Here is an 18,766-nt window from a genome sequence, read left to right as displayed (position 1 = left end):
CAGTGAGTACAAAAAGCATCTCACGGAAGAGTCCGTGTGGAGGGAAAGGGAGTCAAATAAATCAGAGGTTTCTGGTTGGGAAGACAGTGAGAGAGAGAGACCATGAAAAGATTAGGTTCCGGGAAAGGTTCCGAAGAAGACTGGGTAGAGAATGTCAGCTGTGTGCATGTGGAGTTTGGAGTTCTTGCAGAATACACAGGAAGTGGAGCCAGTGAGGAATTCACTTTTGTGGCAGAGGTGGAAGAGGGCAGGATGTAGTCCAGAGCTAGAGTGCAGACTTCAGAGTTCTGAGCATTTGCATAACAACCAGCTGCTGTAGTCTGAATGTGTGTCCTTCCAAAATTCATACGGTGGAACCTAATACTCAGTGTACTATTATTAAGAGGTGGGGCCTTTGGGAAGGCAATTAAGTCAAGAGGGCTCTGTCCACATGAATGGGATTACAAGAGGTTGCAGGGAGCTGCCCTGGCCTCTTCTGCCCTGTGAGGACACAGCAGCAAGATGTCATTCATGAAGCAGGGAGCCCTGACTGGATACCGAATGTGCTGGGCCTTGATCCTGGGCGTTCCAGCCTCCAGAACTATGAGCAATCAATTTCTATTGTTTATAAGTCACCCAAGCTGTGGTATTTTGTTATAACAGCCTGAACAGACTTAACAAACAGTGACAAGTAAAAACAGAGCTGAGAAGGTAAGCCAGGTGTGAACCTCAGTGTAAGTGTCCAGTGTGGAGAAGCTTCTCGGAAGTCAACTCCACTGAGATAGGGAATTCACACACTGCCAAGCTCAAAGGAGACCGTGGGAGGGAACATATGGATGGCTGCTTGTTGTCAAACTGCTGGATAAGGGGAAGATAGTGTCCAGATTTTTTAGGTACTAGAATCTCTCTCCCTGCCCGATCTCATTGCCAAACTCAGCTCATTCCTTTAGCATTTATCATGCCTGTGTGATTTTAATGATAGGAAATTTATTATCAAATTAAAATTGGTCATAAATTTGAGACAGGGTCTTGCTCTGTCACCTAGGCTGGAGCATAATGGTGCATTCCTAGCTCACTGCAGCCTCAAACTCCTTGGCTCAAGCAATCCTCTCACCTCAGCCTCTGAGTGCCTAGGACTACAGGCTTGTGCTGCCACATCTGGCTAATTTTAAAGATTTTTTATAGAGATGGGATCTCACTGTGAGATCATAGGCAGACTTCTGTTTTTCACTTTTGTATGGAAAATGAAAAATACCTTTCAGAGAAGGTGGTTTCTGGTAATAACTGTGTCTCTGAAAGAGACATATGGCCAGGATTTGTTTTTTTCACCTTATATTTAGTCACCCAGAAACTAGAAGGATTGTTTTTCAGGACAGGGTTGAATAGAAATAATTTTAAATGATCAGCAATTTACTGAAAGGAGAAAGAGGGAAAACCTCTACCCCAGAAACACAAGGGTGGAGTTTTAAAAACTCTGGGATAGGTGCAGTGGCTCACGCCTGTAATCCCAACACTTTGGGAGGCCAAGGTGGGTGGATCATGAGGTCAGGAGATCGAGACCATCCTGGATAAAACAGTGAAACCCCGTCTCTACTAGAAATACACACACAAAAATTAACAGGGCGTGGTGACATGTGCCTGTAGTCCCAGCTACTTGGGAGGCTGAGGCAGGAGAATCGCTTGAACCTGGGAAGTGAAGGTTGCAATGAGCCAAGATCCTGCCACTGCATTCCAGCCTGGGAAACAAGAGTGAAACTTCATCTCAAAAAAAAAGAAGCTTGTGGATGGGCACAGTGGCTCATGTCTGTAATCTGAGCACTTTCGGAGGCCAACACAGGTGGATCACCTGAGGTCAGGAGTTTGAGACCAGCCTGGCCAACATGGCAAAACCCCATCTCTGCTGAAAATATAAAAAATTAGCTGGGCGTGGTGGTTGCGTGCCTGTAATCCTAGCTACTCGGGAGATTGAGGCAGAATTGCTTGAACCCAGGAGGAGTAAATAAGCCAGTTAGGTGGATTAGTAACTGATATAATAGCTGTATTTATAAAATTATGATTAGTAAAATCTCAACATAGAAGGAAGGTCTCTAATGGAATTCACCATTGACTTCATCATCAATACTTTAGCATTGACTTGAATGAAAATAGGAAAGGCCTGTAATCCCAGCACTTTGGGAGGCCGAGGCGGGTGGATCACGAGGTCAAGAGATCGAGACCATCCTGGTCACCATGGTGAAACCCCATCTGTACTAAAAATATAAAAAATTAGCTGGGCATGGTGACGCGTGCCTGTAATCCCAGCTACTCAGGAGGCTGAGGCAGGAGAATTGCCTGAACCCAGGAGGCAGAGGTTGCGGTGAGCCGAGATCGCGCCATTGCACTCCAGCCTGTGTAACAAGAGTGAAACTCCGTCTCAGAAAAAAAAAAAAAAAAAAAAAAAAAAGGAAAGGCATGCCATGTTGATCATATATACAAATTGTAGGTAGAGGAAGCCTGCTAACCCTCCCTCCCTCCCTCTGTCTCCTTTTCTAAATTAAGGTATAATTCACATACCATAAAATTCACTTGCTCATTTGTTTAATCCTGATGCTGAAACTGACCTGCTCCGTCTGAGTAGAGAGCGTCTGGCTGTGGGTTGGGCTGAGCGCATGAGCTTTCACCTTTCTCTTCGTCTTCCCACCTCACTCTCCTTTTCTGTGTGCTCCCGATCTCCTTGCGGCTAAGCCAGGACTCACTTCACGGTGCCACCTTCTTTCTCTCCCTTTGGTTTTCTTTCTCCAGGCAGCCTACTGGACTTTGGGAAGGTCTCAGGTTTTAGATTTCAGCTTTAAAGCATGGAAAGATTTCTCTTCGTTTTCAGGCCCCAGTCTCATTTCTCCCTGACCTGACTGTGATTACTGGATGTGGCCGTGCTAAGTCATGTGTGTTTATCATCATAGAGAGGCAGTCTTCAGCGGTCCTGGGTCCCAGCAAACCTTGACTCGTATCTTTCATGTCAGTGACAGAAAACTGGAAGGAATAGTGAATGCCTTGAGTGACAGAATGAGGATCCAAAGGCTCTTGACAGGATAAAAGTAATGGGCCAAATTGCAAAAGTGTACCCTTTTTATGGATAAGCATAAGGTCCTATTTGGGTCTGAGACTGTACTATACTGGTACAGTAAGGAAAGACAGACTTACTGAGAAGAGCTTGGAAGTTTTGATGGAAGGTTCATTGAGATTTGGCTATGTCACAGTTGTTAAAAAGGTTGATCCTGCCGGAAGCTCCAGTAAGTATGGAAATGAGAGTAAACTGGGATTCTTCCCAATGAAGAGAAACCACAACTGTGCCAAGCTAGTCATCATTTTCTGTCTTGGGAGAATATGCGAGTCCCTTTGGACATTGGAAAGAAAGACTGGCTGTGTGAGTCGGGAATCAGCCTAGTGGGGCTGGCCTTGGATTCTGCCCAAGGAAGCATGCCCATGGTCATGGAAGGCATGTGCCCTGGGGCCTCTGCCGCAGGGAGTGGCAGCCTCTGCCCGGGCAGGTTGGAGGAAAAGGTCAGTCACTGAACAGTCGGGTGGATTCCTTGATCCAGGTGAGGCACAGAGTTCTGCCGTCCTTACAAGGAGATTTGCTGGGGCACTGGGTGGCTAAGGACAGAGCCCTCCTCTGCTCCCCCAGAGGCTCATGTACCCTTTGGAGTTTTCTGCTGAAACTTTGTAGGCTCTGTGTTTATTTTCTCTGGAAAGCCTAATTTCTCATAGATATAATTAGAGGCCACTGATAAGCCTGAATATACTTCCTGCTTTTAACGTGGGAAGTCTCCTTCAAACGTGTGCTGTGGGCTCAGCTCTGTGGAGAATGCAGGTGATAATGAGTAGCATGCAAAGAAGGGTTAGCTGGCAGGGGCAGTGTCATTGAGAGAAACAGACCAGCTGTCACACTGAGAGACTGGGTCTGGGCGGGAGAAAGGAGGTGTGGTATCAGCAAGTGCTTAGTGAAGAGAAAGTTCTGCTGAGGGTTAATCCTGCAGGCAGGAGAAAGGACTGGATTATCAAGCTCCCCCAAAAAGTTACAGCCCCCACCAACTCTACCTCTAGACACACACCCTGAATATTTGACTCATACTTTAGCTGCTCTACCAGATGCAGAGATGATTTTCTATAAATCCTTTTAAATATAATTAATTACCACTAAAGTGGTGCTTAAGTTCAGGCTGCTGTAATAGCAGTAGCAGGGCTTAAATAATGTGTGTTTATTTCTCACAGTTCTGGAGGCTGCAGGTCCAAGACCAAGGTGCCGTCAGCTCTAGTGTCTGGTGAGGGCTCTCTGTGGTTCACAGGCACTGTCTTATTCCGTCCTCACATGGTGAGGAGCGGAGCGAGCAGCAAGCCCTCTTCATGCCTCTTCTTACAGAGACCTCAACCCTATCACAAGGGCTTTACCTTGGCGATCAGATCGCCTACCAAAAGCCCCACCTTTTAACACCATCCCATTGCGGGGTAGCCTTTCAACACACCAGTCTCGGGGAGACACTTTCTGTCCATAGCAACAAGACATGGAAAGGTTTACAAACTGTCATTTGGGTTTTTTTAACGTAGATTTTGTGACTTTACTAACATTGAACATTCCTTGACCTAGTATATTACCCTTTCCTACTCTTGAGATTTATGTAACCCAAAGGCTAAGAATTAAATGAGTCCAGTGGCCATACCCTCTTTCCTCCTGGATGGGGCTAAGCATAACACATGCTTCCTTCTTAGGCTTCAGAAACTCCCACAGCGACCACCTGCTGTTTGCATTTGCTTGTTGCTCTGACACCTGTCTGACTCATGGCCCATAGACTCTCAGACATACGTTTCCTTTTACATGACACATCCCAGTGACCGCAGCTCCCATCATTGACTAGGGGAGAGAAGCCAGGCACCCTGATTTTATCTCTGTAGTACCTAATTACCTGGCAGCAGCTGCTCAGAGTGGACTTCCCATTCTCTGACCGTAGCAGAAATCTACGTTTGTATCCAGGGGTACAGTAAGGAATACTTGGCTAACAGACAAGCTAACAGCAAGTCCAGGGGCCCATTTCTGCTGCTGTATGTGATCTTTTCACTCTTTGGAAGTATCACGTGCTTCAGAGACTCAGGACTATAATTAGATGTACTGTAGAGTGGATTTAGTTAAGGGTAATGTTCCTTCCTTTCTACGGCAAGTCTGAGAATTTATACATCTGGCGCACAGAGTGGAATGAGATGAAAAAAGCCTTGCTGTTTTCTCCATCCTGATGTGTTCTGCAAAGGCGTAGTCTTGCAGATGTCCCAGGGAGTAGCAATGCCATTCTGAGGCACTAGGAGCGTTCGACTTGATGCATCCATGATGGGCGTCTTCTGTGTGCTCGCCTGCCTGGTAGTGCTTACTACTTTAATTAAGCTCAGTGTTGCAGTGAATATCTCTTTGTAATTGCAGCGCTTTGGAACGTCAGCAGGTGTGTGTGCTTTAGGGCCCCAGTTTGCCGGCAGCCTCAAAAGGAAGACAGCAGTAGAGAGAAAAGGGGTAACAGTGTCAGCACCTGAGTAATTGCGTGCTCCTTCGAGTAGCTGGGGCCTGCCAGCATCCTCACTGGGAGCTGGGCCAGCACCACAGATGAGCCGCAAGGATGCAGAGAGTGAATGGGTCTTCAGCTCACGGAAGGCGCATAAAGGATCGCTGTGTTTTGAGAGAAGAAAGATAATCAGTTGACAGCGTGTATTTGCTGCTGATGTTCCAAATTTGGATTCCGAAAAGTGAGCTAGAGCACATAGATGTTGAATCTTGCCAACAAAGAGGAACTTGTAATCCGTTAGACTCCAAATATTCTAGGAGGGATATGTTCTCAGGCTGAGGGGTGTATGTGTGTGAATTCTGGACGAGGACTCTGCATATGTCTGAAAGCTGGTAGTCTGCTTCCTCCAGCATGGGAAATAGAATGCCGTAGGGCTTAGGTTTCCAAGCAGCAAATGCTTCCTTATAAGTGTAAAGCTGAAAGGGAAGCATTTTAGCAAATTTAGCTCACAAAAGATGACTCAGTCACCAAATTTATTATCGTATACCTGTTTTCCTCTTTTATATGAAGTGCATGACTGCCAGCATTGAGACCAGTATTAATACCTCTTCAGCACTTTCTGTGCTGGGAGCTGGGGCAGCTGCCGTTAGAGTCAGGGGTGACACCTGAGAGGGAGAGACACAGGCGCATCACGGCGGCAGAGGGTGTTGGAGCAGTGGGAGGGAACCAGCAGGAGCTCAGAGGGTCATGGTCGGCTCCCCTAAGCTGCAGGTGTCTGTCGCCTCTGTTCCCCACCCTTCTCACCCCTCCCTCACCGTCAGCACCCGCAGCAGAGGCTGTTCATGGTAGGCAGTGAGCCAGCGTGTCCCATTTGAGAGAGTCTTCGTGAGAGTTGTATTTCCTAGAATTTGATCACTTCAGGACAGTGTATAGTAGAATTAGGGGCAAAAATGGCAATAGCCATTTGACTAAAGCCAGTGTCACCTAGACAAAAGACAAGGACAGAAGGACCTTAGCCCAGCACTATTGACAGCAGAAAGTGACCTCACAGTCAGGGGGGCCTGAGCCTGAGGGCTACCCAGACTCTCCCAGGAGGATGAAAGGAGCCAGTCCTGGACACAACAGAAGCTTGAACCTGTCCGCTTTTAACGTGGGGCTTCCCTGATAGTAGCTGCAAAGAACAGTGCCTTATGTCACAGCCTGGCACACGTAGATTTTTGTGCATGTGTGCAAATGTCTAACCAAAATACAAGTTTCACAAACGTGATATCCCCTGATTTTTTTTTCAGTTGGTTTTCACATTTGTAAAATGCAGACAAATAACATGGTTCCACGATCTCCCAGTGGGCTCACAGCAGCTGAAATCAGCTAATGTTGCAGGAGCATCCGCCGTTCACTGCAAGTCAATGCCGTCCTTTCACCTAATGTCGCATCTTACTTTGTCTCTATGATTAAGTTATCTGCTAACTGTAGAGCATTACTGACATCACATGATGCAGGCTTTTCTGGGAATCTTTCTGGTCAATATGCAGTTCCAAGCTGAACAAAGAACCGTGCAGGCATTATTAAAGAGTGGTTGCTGAGTTCCCATCCATGGGTCCTGTCTCAGGGACCTCCAGCCATTTGACCTCGGATCTCTTGTTTTTTACATATTGTCTCCGTTACAATGGCTTTTGAAATTTCCACAGCGGTTTATAAAAGCAGGGCTGAAGAAGAACAGGAAAATCAAGTAGGGATAGAGAAGGTGACCCTTTGGTCACGGAAGGCTCCATGTTACTGGAGAGGCAGCGTCTGTGCAAAATGCTTTCCTGAAATGCTGGCCAAGTCCAGTCTTGGCTTCTGCAGACAATACGGCAGCATTTATGTCGTCTTCCCCCAGCCCATGAACATGAATTCTTACCCACTACCCAAAGTGTTGTGATTTCCATGAGATGCTCCCATTGGCTCCCACTGAGAGTTACCTAAATGAGTGCTCAAGAATGCTGCTGGTCCTGGCTGGGTGCAGGGGCTCACACCTATAATCTCAGCACTTTCAGAGGCCGAGGTGGGTGGATCAATCACTTGAGGTCAGAAGTTCAAGACCAGCCTGGCCAACATGGTGAAACCCCGTCTCTACTAAAACTACAAAAATTAGCTGGGTGTGGTGTGCGCACCTGTAGTCCCAGCTACTCGGGGAGCTGAGGCAGGAGAACTGCTTGAACCTGGGAGGCGGAGGTTGCAGTGAGCCAAGATAGTGCCACTGCACTCCTGAGACTCCATGCATCCAACAAGCAGCCATGAAAGAGCTACTAGGAGCCTGCTCTGTGCTTTCCTGAGGGTGGAGCAGGGAAAACCCAGAGGAAACCCTTGTTGGGAGAGGCTTTCTCTCTAGAAGGGGGAGAAAATAGTAAACAAGAAAATATGAACTGTGTTAGACAGTAGTAAGTTCTTCTATGGGGAAAAATAGAGCTGAGACCACAAGGCAGCAGGGTGCTCAGGGAGGACGTGTGCAGGAGGTGATGTCTGAACGGAGAACATGCAGGAATCCAGTCTGGCAATGAGGGAAGCTGGCACAGGGCCTCAGCGCTTGGGATGGGGAATGCTGGCCCCTCCGCCCTAGTGCCCCTGGCTCCACGGCTGCGTGCTGGAGCACAGGCTGTGAGTGAGCACTAGGAGAGTGAGACACCTGTGGGGCTGCTGAATCTGGGCCAGAGCCCTGTACAAACAGGACCTCCTGCAGTTCTTCCAGGCCTTCCCCTAGAATCTCATTGGTCTTAGGTGACCAGTGTGTGTGTACCTATGTGTGTGGAAGAGAAGGGAGCAGTTGAGGGAGATGAAGGACTTCTTGCTTTTAGCATTGGTGAAGTTTAGACAATTTACTGTAAACTGAAAGAGATGTGACCATTCCTCTCGTGAGTGTGCAAAGGCAGGTGTCCTCAGCACTCTGGTGAGGTACATGGTGAGTACGGGAGTGTGGAAGGCAGAACGCAACCATGGCCCCAAGAATGGCACCCCTCAGAGAACACACCCTGCATAATCCCCTCCCCTTTGGTGGGCAGGACTCTGTGAATATGGGATGGTCACTCCCACGATCACGTAACATTAAATGAGATGGTGTGTTATCTAAGTCTCTGCCCTTGCAAACTGGAGATTCTCCTGCTGGCTTTGAAACAGTATTAATAGCAGCCATGTGAGAGGGCCATGTGGCCAGGACTGAGTGTGGTCTCCAGGCGCCAAGAGCAATCCCAGCAGGACCTCAGTCCTACAGTCACAAGAAACCAAATTCTGCCAAGAACCCAAATCAATTCAGGAGGACTCCAAGCTCCAGGTGAGAACGCAGTCCAGCTCACTGCTTAAAGTCAGCCTGGTGAGGCGGCCCTGAGCCCAGGACCCAACTGTGGTTTCCCAAACTTGAGGTCTACGGAGCTGTGCAGTAATAAGGGTGTGGTGTTTCAGTCTGCTACATTTATAGTGATTTACTACATAGTAACAGAGTCGAGAATACAGCTTACAGGTTATGAGCCCATCTTACCTCACACCAGGTTTTGAAAGCATCCACATACAAGGTAAGTATTACTAGCACCACATTTGAAATAAGCTTAGAAGCAAGACATCAGGGATGTTGCACCTCCAGCCCGGGTCACGTCTGCAGAAGCCAAGAAGTCTGTGGAATGGCGTTGGGCTGGAGTGGGGAGGGAGTATCTCTCAGCCCAGTTTGTCCTTGAAACAATAAAGATTTAGCTGCCACTGGGTGCTGGGTGTTTGGAGAGGCAGCACCACATCCGGGAGCCTCGGGCCCACTGGGTGCACAACCAGGGAAGAACAGCTTTGAAGCTTGGGTCTGCTGCGTTCCAGGCCGGTGTTATCTCACTCCGCATCTTCACTAGTTTTCTGCACCACTTCTACATAAAACAACCCTGTCTGTACTGCAATAACCTACACATTCAGTGCCCAAGACCTTGGACTGAATTGCATGTTTCTCCCAGCTACTTTTTATTTTAAAGGAAAAACTGGCAGGAACCTAGATCACAATTAGGTAATAGTTTAATATTGTAGAGAAATGGCTTGCCCCTCATCCCTGCCAATCCAGTTGGCTTCAAAATGCTCTAGTGAAAACTTCTCTGTAAAACTGAAGGGTTTGCGCTTTTGTGGCATCTTCTCTCTTCAGGGAGGACACAGAGTTGGGGAAGGGCAGAGATGTGGAGGGCACTGAGTGCCTCACCCGAGACCTGTGCAAGGGCCCATGCCCAGGCAGTTCTCTTGAAACCGCTTCTGAGCACAGCCCCGAGAGCTGTGCCTGCCGGGGCCTGGAAACCTCACACACGTTGGGGGGTGAGGGGAGGGAGGCAGCGTGAGCAGTAATAATGCTGTCAGCACTTGATATGGTGATGAAGGCCTTAAAACTTAAATCAGTGCTGTGCAGTGCCCCTGCCATTCACCCGTGTTGCTGATGGAGAAACTGAGGCTCACCAGAAGTCCCACAGCTAGTAAATGGCAGGGCCAGGACCACACCTGCAATTTTTCTACTCCACAGCCTTTAGCCTCAGTGGACGTGGTGGGGTATTTCCATCTTTTCCCCATAGTCAGGGACTGAAGACAGCAGAGATGAGCGCCATACAGGTGCTGGGCTGCCTCGGAGCCTCCCCCAGCAGCAATCCTGGTAGGCTTAATGCCCGTCTTTGGTCATGCCGCCTCCCAGAAAGAATCCGTTGGGATTTGGCACACAGGATGCTTGGTAAACGCGGGGCTTTGCATCACACTGACTGTGCCCGCCTCAACACCTTGCTCTGGGCCACAGGCTGATGTCTGTCTGCCCTGCTGGTTCTGTGAAATGCAGTGGAGGCAGCTCTGTCCGTTTTGCTCTTACTGATTTCTTCCTTCAAGAATGATGACATTGAAGCCCAGCCGGGTCTCACGGCTTGTTCGGCGGCTGCATCCAACTCAGTGCTGACCAGCCTGTGCCTCTCTCCACAGATGCCGCTCCTACGAGGACTGCTGTGGCTCCCGGTGCTGCGTGCGGGCCCTCTCCATACAGAGGCTGTGGTACTTCTGGTAGGTCGCAACTCCTTGCTCCCCACCCTGAGAGCTCTGCCCCCGTCAGCATTGTCACAACCGCGGGTGTGACACCTTCCCTTGGGTGGTGGCCTTGAGGACAGCCTTGGTCAGGAAAATGGGTATGTTTGGGTTGGTTTTGTGACCAGCAGTTGCCCGCACAGAGTTTGTGGGAAGCTGTTTTCATTTCCACGGACTTTGCAATGGGTAGAAGTTCTCTGCTTCTGGGAAGGTGGCTGGACAACAGCCTCATCCTTCAGCAGCTCCTTGGCTAGTTTCTGAAATGGAGCCAAGGCTGTCTTGAAGAATCGGAGAATCAGCCAGCCGAGACTGGCAGGCGATCAAGTTTTCATTGCCCAGAGTCTTCCCCATCCATCTTGTGTCGGCTGACTCTGCGCTTTCAAGACAGGCAGCCTGCACCCTTGTGACTCCTCCAACTCTTCTGGGGCACATACGGAGCAGTCCGAAGTCTGCTTCTTGAGCAGGAACCGGAGTGATGCCCGCAGCATTTGGGAAGTGTGGGAGCACTTTCCGTGGGGGGAGCCTCCTGTGGGCAAGAGCCTCAGGATGCCTACTGGGGTGCTCCGAGCATCTGTTGACTCTGGAGATGCCAGGGTGGCAGAGCACATGTGGGAAGGATTTATTTAAAACCAAAGCAGCGTTTCTTGCACCTACCTACCTCTCTTCTCCCATGCAGTAGTGATGCCCTTCAGTAAACTCCAAAAAGAGTTAGAGTTTGCTCTCTGCATGATGCAAGCTTTTTTTATGAGGTTAAGATTCCGACTTTACTGACCTTTTGAGACTTTAAGACCTTACTGAGCATATGACAGCAGCCACCTGAATTTTTGTCACGTTTTGTCTTTCTCCCTTAACACCTGTGCCCAGGGTTTGATTAGGGAAGCCTGTAGGGAGTGGGGACTCTACGTGTTATGTGACCAGGTTGTTCTTTAATAGTGATACCTTCTTTCATCATCACCTCACCACCTCCTTGGCCTCACCTGACCTTACAGCTGCTGGCCAGGCCTCCCTTAGGACCAGCCTGGGAAGCCCTGCCTAGCTGTGTCCCCCGAACCAGGTATCTGGTGTCAGGTCCCCACACCACAGAGGTGCCAATGTCTAAAACTCTGTAACAGAATTATTGTTGTAGCCTAAGACTGTTCAAAGGTTAATGCCTTTGTGTGCATCTCCAGGTGGAGGGGGCCAGTACCAGAGCGGGTGGGGGGTGGCAGTGGGCGTGGCAAGGCCCAGCTTAAGGGCACGCCTTCCCTCTGGATCCTCCTCCCAGGACCTTGGGGTGGAAGGAGGACCATTTGGAGCGTGAAACCCTGAACTGTGAACGGGCTTGTGAGGATGTTGGGTCGGTCTAAAGCACCAGATGAATGATGAGGCCGTAGGAATGCTTGTAAAAAATGTAAAAGCTTTTCAGTGTTCAGGCATTGTATGATCAATAAGAAGAGAAATTTGAGAAAGTCCAGAAGAACTGGTAGGGCCTGTCAGCTTCCGTCGGGCTACCCAGAAAGCTGTATCTGCACTGGCAGCCAGGTGCTTCCTAGCTACTAGCCAGGGGCACCTGTCAGAGGCAGGGCACCTTGGCGAGGTGGCACACGATGACTTGGCGGGCCCCATTTGGAGACGCTTCCCCGAGTCCCATTGCACAAGGTCAGGCTATTGCAAGGTCTGAGTGGCAGATGTCAGAAGATGGGGCTGAGTCATTAACATTGAGATTCCGACACAGGGTTCCAAGCTGGCGATGCAGCCAGGGAGCATCTGGGGTGTGAGGTTGCAGTGCCTCACCTGAAACACAAAGGGTGCCTAGGTTCCACCCCATGCATTTTCTCTCTGAATCAACATTGGGTCTGATAGGCACCAGGCATTTGTGCTGGGTCCTTATGGAGAGGTCCTTAGGCAGACAGACCCTGAAGGAGATGACATCTAAGCAGATAATGATGTGTGGACACTTTCAAGCCAGAGCACAGAACTTCTGAAGCCAGAAAAGTTGAAGAAAGCTACAAAACTTTTGATGGGGTCTTCAGAGAGGGCGTTCAGGGTAGAGGGACAGCACCTTGCAGGGCCGGAGCGTAAGAAGAGTGGACGTGTTAAAAGGTGATGGGAAGCTTCTGTGGTGAGGACAGGCCTTTGGTGGAGAGGAGGAAGGGGCAGGGTGGGAGGGAGGGGCTGCTCTGCAGCCTGGGCCCCTCAGCCATGTTTGAAGGTGTCTCCTGACCATAAAACAAAGGTTTTGAAGGTGAATGCCTTTAGGGTTCCTGCCAACTCTAAGATCGGGAGGAACCTTTCACCAAGGAGATCTGGATGGAATCATCAAGAGTAGAGAAGGTAGGTGGCCTGGTGGCACCCTTGAGTAGACTCAGAAAGCCCAGTGGGCCCAAGTGAGGACTGGCTTAGGTGGCACCGTGAATGAGCCCACAGCAGGGGTCCCATGCGGGGTCCCGAGTGGGGCCTGGGCAGGGCTCGCACAGTAGCTGCACCAGTCCCTGGGACTGCAGAATTGAGAACTGCTGCACTTGGGGATGGGGGGTCGGGGAGAAGAATCAAAAAACAGATTGACTTAAAGTAATCAGGTAACTTCTAATGTTAAAAAAAAAAAGGCACAAACTTCCTCTCTTAATCCCTTTGAAAACTTCCAAGACCTGTTGAGCAACCAAAGAGGACGTCTAGGCAACAGCCAGCCTGCACTCCCAGCGCTGCAAGACCTGCCTTCCTTGTCTCTTTCCTTGTTTTAGAAGCGCTTTCTCCTGCCCCTTTGTTAGTTTCTCTCTTTTAAAATAAGTTCTTGGCCAGGCGCAGTGGTGAAGTTTGAGATCACTGGGCAACATAGTGAGACCCTGTCTCTACTAGTTATTTTAAATAAATTTTTAAAATAAACGAATAGAGTAAATGATCAGACTGTGATTTCAGTAAGGGATGAGGTGAATCCCAGGTGGCTCTGTTCCGGCCTTGCCTTATGCTTGCTCTCCATCGGACTGAGGTGGGAGCTGCAATGTCCTTTCCTTCTGTCTAGAAAAACAAAATGTTCTTACTCTTATTTGGCAGGAGTTAGCTTATCTCTTGGATGAGACCAGGATCTCAGGAGCCTTCTGCATTTTTTTTTTTTGAGATGGAGTTTCGCTCTTGTTACCCAGGCTGGAGTGCAATGGCACGATCTCGGCTCACCGCAACCTCCGCCTCCTGGGTTCAGGCAATTCTCCTGCCTCAGCCTCCTGAGTAAATGGGATTACAGGCACGCGCCACCATGCCCAGCTAATTTTTTGTATTTTTAGTAGAGATGGGGTTTCACCGTGTTGACCAGGATGGTCTCCATCTCTTGACCTTGTGATCCACCCGCCTCGGCCTCCCAAAGTGCTGGGATTACAGGCGTGAGCCACCGTGCCCGGCCGCCTTCTGCATTTTTTAACCCAGGGAGCCCTGTCTCTTGGAAGTAACGCTGAGAAAGTAAACCCTGTACACATCCAGCCCCTTTGTGCTTTGTATATTTCTACGCAGATACTGACAGCAGGACTCAGTGTTGAGTGTAAGACTGTCACTGAGCCCACCTGAGAGAAATCAGTTTTGGGAGAGGAAGCCGTTCCCTTTGTGAACTTGAGTGTTTTTTTGATGCGGAGCACGTGAAGCCTTACATTGCTGTGCTCCTGAATGGTTTGGGTCCTCCTGTCTCCTCACGGCTGCTTCCTCTGCCCATCTTCGGGACCACATCTCCAGGCCTCCTGCTCTGAGCTTCTCCGGCCCCAGCACCTGGGCTGTGTTCTTTCCACCTTTCTCTCCTTCAGCTTCTCTCTTCTTCTTCAGAGCCCAGCCCAGCTGTCACTAAAGGAAACCCAGAGTTCCCAGTCTTGCTCACCACTGCAGATACTGTTGTTCAAACCTCTCGGTGCAGTGAATTACACACTTAAAAATGATTAAAAGAGTAAATTATATTTATGTATATTTTACCCCTCCACACACACACACACACAGACTTCTTGCATCCCCCATTTTTCTTTCTTAGCACTTATCAGGTTGTAGATAAGTAATTGTATAGGTTGGTATCTGTCTCCCTCCTCTGTAAGCTCAGTGTCGGTGAAGTGGGGCCTCACCTGCCTACTCACTGCCACGCTCAGGGTGATGACAGGGCATAGCAGGCACCTGAAGATGACTTGTTGAATGAATGATCAATAAGAAAACAGATGACAGAGGCCACAGTTTCAGTCTTTCCTGAGTCCTTCCTGTCTCGTGCCTCTGGCTCTTCTGCCTGCTCAGCCTTCCAAGGTTATCCAGTAAATACCTTTTGACTGGCTGATGGCCTTGCACTTAACATCACATTAATATTCTCAAAGGCTTTATCGTCCTCTCTTAAGCTTCTTTTATGTGTGGACTGGTGCCACTGACCACCACCTGCTCTGCTGCATGCCCATCCTCACAGGGGAGCAGCTGCCCTCACCCTGTGGGTGTCTGCATGGCTTCCGGATGGTTCCATGTGGCCCGTCATAATTTCAGTCCCGAGATGGGCAAGAGTTTGCCAGTTTTGCCAGTTTGTCAGTTTTGTCTATTAATAGTCCTTTTCAAAATGTGTCTCTTTTTCTAGAAACAAAAAGTATAGTGCAAATGAGGAATGGAAGGAAGCCACTTATGCTTTCATTCTGCAAACATTTACTGAATGCTGATGGAGTCATAGTCAATGAGAATTCATAGGTGCGTTGGACAAAGGTCCACCCTTAAAGCATTCAGCTCTGCTTCTGTTATTGATTGTATTTTATTTCTATTGATAGATCCACTTATATTGATTGTATTTCTGTTCCCGTAGTTTCTCTATAATTAAGGTGTGCTCCAGGAAGTGTTCTTTTGTTTCCTTGTGGCTGCTCATGTGACAATGGAGACACGGTTTGGAAGGATGAACGGGCTCTGCCTTGGTGCTTTGACAGTGCAGAATGGAAAACGGAGGCAGATGGCGAGGCCCAGGCCGCGTCGGCTGTGGTGTTCATTAGGACTGAGACAGCATCTCCTTTTCTAAAATGTCCAGCTGCGGTCAGAGCCGAGGGCAGGGAAGTGACTGCCTGAGCTTCCTGAAACCGGCTGGCCGTTTGAGCTGAGACAGAGCTCACTTACGGTGCTTCTCAGTGTGGGTGTCCTCACCTGGGGCTGTCCAGAGGCCACAGGTCAAGCGTCTGTCTGCTGCCATCCACTGAAGGAATGTCCCTGGGTAAAATGAGAGGACCAAGTCTGAGGTGTGAGCCTCGTGGCTCCGCCCTTGCCCTCCGATCTGTGCATTCAGGAGTCATTGGTCCTGGACCCCCGAGGAGTGCGCAAGGCCTTTGAGCTGCAGAGCCGAGTCCTCGGGGCCCCCGCTCACGTCTCTACTCTCCTCAGGTTCCTCCTGATGATGGGCGTGCTCTTCTGCTGCGGAGCCGGCTTCTTCATCCGGAGGCGCATGTACCCCCCACCACTGATCGAGGAGCCAGCCTTCAACGTGTCCTACACCAGGCAGCCCCCAAATCCTGGCCCAGGTCAGCCAGCCCTGTCCTTGTCTGTCCTCCCCTCAGTGTGCGTCCTCTGCCGACATTTATAAAGGGTACTGCTGCAGAATGTACCAGAAGAGAGAGAACTCAGGCGTGTTCCTCATCTTTTGAGTTCTGATGACCACCTCCATTGTGCATTTGTGCAGATAGCAAACATGAGGTTATCGTACGCCCATCACCGTATATTCTTACACAGTTATCAGTGTGCCACATATGCATGTGATGTACTTTGTATAAGCATATTATTTGCTCTCTGCCTTTTTCCTTAAACATTATTTCACATATAAATTTCTGTGTGGGAACGGTAATGCCTCTGCCATTCTTAATGCTTCTGGACTAAATACTAATGATGTTACTAAACAGTAATTTGCTTAGATATTTTATTATCGCTAATAATTTATTTTGTTTTCTCGTGTTTTGCCTTTTATTCATGCAATCAGCAAGTATTCATTGTGGAGTTATTAGTACTCCAAATACTTACGAAGACTGCGGCGGTAGAGGGTTTTGTACAAGTCACATTTGATCTGTTCAGTGCATATCACACTAAAGTGGCATCCCAGGGTCAAAATGAATTAGCTGTTTCTTAATTCTTGTGAAACATTGCCGTAGCCGTCTTAAACTCCTACACACTGTGGTGGGTAGTGTGGACTCCCTTAGGGCACTGGCCAGGGAGCTCTCTGATGACAGCCTGGAGCCAAGGGTCCTGGAGGGCTGGGCCAGCTTTGCTCTCAGAGCACTGGTGGTCTGGCAGATGAGAGGCTGGGCAGGAGGTGTGTCTCTGGCATCTGTGCTGCCCTGCTCCTAGCCAGTTTCCACCTGGGAGCCTGGGGATGGGACTCTCCATTGATCGCACACTGTAGATAGGTGGTCCATTCTAGGAGCAGTTCTTGCCTCCGCTTTTACAAAGTTTCAGTTAAGAAAAATGAGTAAGTCCTAGAGATCTGTTTTACAGTGTAGGACCTACAATTAATATAACTGTAATGTATAATTAAAAATTTGTGGCTGGGCGCGGTGGCTCACGCCTGTAATCCCAGCACTTTGGGAGGCCGAGGCAGGTGGATCATGAGGTCAAGAGATTGAGACCATCCTGGTCAACATGGCGAAACCCTGTCTCTACTAAAAATACAAAAAATTACCTGGGCATGGTGGCGCGTGCCTCTAATCGCAGCTACTGAGGAGGCTGAGGCAGGAGAATTGCCTGAACCCGGGAAGCGGAGGTTGCGGTGAGCCGAGATCGCGCCATTGCACTCCAGCCTGGGTAACAAGAGCGAAACTCCGTCTCAAAAAAAAAAGACACAAAAATTTGCTCAGACGGTAGGTCTTATGTTAAATGTTCTTATCACACAAAAGTAACAACAATATGAGCAGGGAAAACTTTTGTAGGTAATAAAAACGTTTATGGCATAGAGTGTGGCGATAGTTTCCTGGATGTGCCCGCGTCTTTAAATTTATCAGGTTGTAGATATTAAACATGCGCAACTTTTTGCCTATCAATCAGACCTCAATAAAGTGGTTTTTAAATAGGAGCGAAGTAGAGGGATTGGATGTAAAAGGAGAAAAGTATCTTCTCTCTTCTGTTTTCCTGAAGACAGGCTGTTATCAAGATGCAAAGTCACTTGTGTATTTGTTCTTTTACAATTTCCTTCCACTGGATACTCCACAGGATTTTCCTTTCAGAAAGAATTTTCTTTATTTTAAAAAACGTTGCTCAGAAAAATGTAAAGATATATTTTCCACAGCAGTTCACTGGAAGCTATGCCTTAAACTTTCAGTCAGGTTAGTACAATTTTGTACCCATAGTGGATTTTAGTCTTTGATATTTGGAAATATTTGAAGAGTTTCAGATTTGTGCTGTATCATTGGGAGGTGAAAGCCGCCACTCGCTGGGTCTCATCCAGGTCAGTCAGAGAGGTTTCAGTACAGGGAGGAGTAGCCCCTGCCCCACTTGGCATGGGAGGCCCCGCAGCCACCAGTGCTCCAGGCCACATATCCCTGGTCCGTGGTCCTGGCCGAATTTCAGAGTCTGCTGCTCATGTGAACTGGGGCTCTTGTGGGGAGCAGGTGAGGTATTAAGACCGTGCCTGTAGCTACATAACTCTTCTGAACCCTGGCATGCAGGGGTTTTAAGAAGAGAATGCATCCCTTTGTGCACTCCTTTCTCACCCCATCCCTCTGTGCACAGCCCTGCACCCCTCCTCTCCCTGCCCTATCTGCCTGGGAGAATCCCCAACAACTAGGCCCTCAGATCCTGCCACATCCATTGCCTCACCCCGGAGCAGTGCCTGCTCAGAGTCCTCCTGGCCACTGGTCTCTGCCAGCTCCTCTGTCTTCCACTTGGCCATAGAAGGTTCTTAAAAAACCCAAAACAGAAGCACATCAGCCGTGCTATTCTTTGGCAGGGTCTCTGCCAGCTCACCTGGCTCACAGTGTACGTCCAGAGTCCCTAGCTGAGGACCAAGGCCACATTCACGGCTTCCTCAGACCCATGCCCACCTCCTCTGTGTACAGTTTGAGCAACCTCCTCTCCCTAGTCCTGCATTGCACTGGGCCCTGCACACACCCTCTTTCCGCTGGAATATGCCTGTTCTTCCTCCAAGATGCCACTCTGTGTTTCGCCCATAGTGACGCTGTCTCTGGCTGCATCACTTCTTCCACTTTCTCCCTGGCTGCCCTGTGAGGGGCTTTACAAGCTTTGATCGTCCACATTTATACTGGGCTCCCCAC

General features: G+C 49.0%; 1 protein-coding gene across 4 annotated transcripts in view; it reads left to right on the top strand.

Moving 5' to 3' along the window:
* The window catches only part of VOPP1 (VOPP1 WW domain binding protein), a 100,153-nt gene that overhangs the window by 63,088 nt on the left and 18,299 nt on the right, over positions 1-18,766 (top strand). For all 4 annotated transcript variants that reach the window (XM_021668204.2, XM_021668203.2, XM_064366659.1 and 1 more), the window contains 2 exons: positions 10,455-10,532; positions 15,894-16,030. In XM_021668204.2, coding sequence (XP_021523879.2) covers positions 10,455-10,532; positions 15,894-16,030 — 215 coding nt within the window. The remainder of the gene's footprint in view (positions 1-10,454; positions 10,533-15,893; positions 16,031-18,766) is intronic.

The sequence above is a fragment of the Aotus nancymaae genome, unplaced genomic scaffold, assembly GCF_030222135.1.
Source record: "Aotus nancymaae isolate 86718 unplaced genomic scaffold, 86718_ANA_hifiasm-v0.15.2.pri h1tg000065l, whole genome shotgun sequence".
NCBI classification, from domain to species: domain Eukaryota; kingdom Metazoa; phylum Chordata; class Mammalia; order Primates; family Aotidae; genus Aotus; species Aotus nancymaae.
The sequence above is the reverse complement of the archived record's forward strand: the minus strand, read 5'-3'. Positions and strand labels throughout refer to the sequence as shown.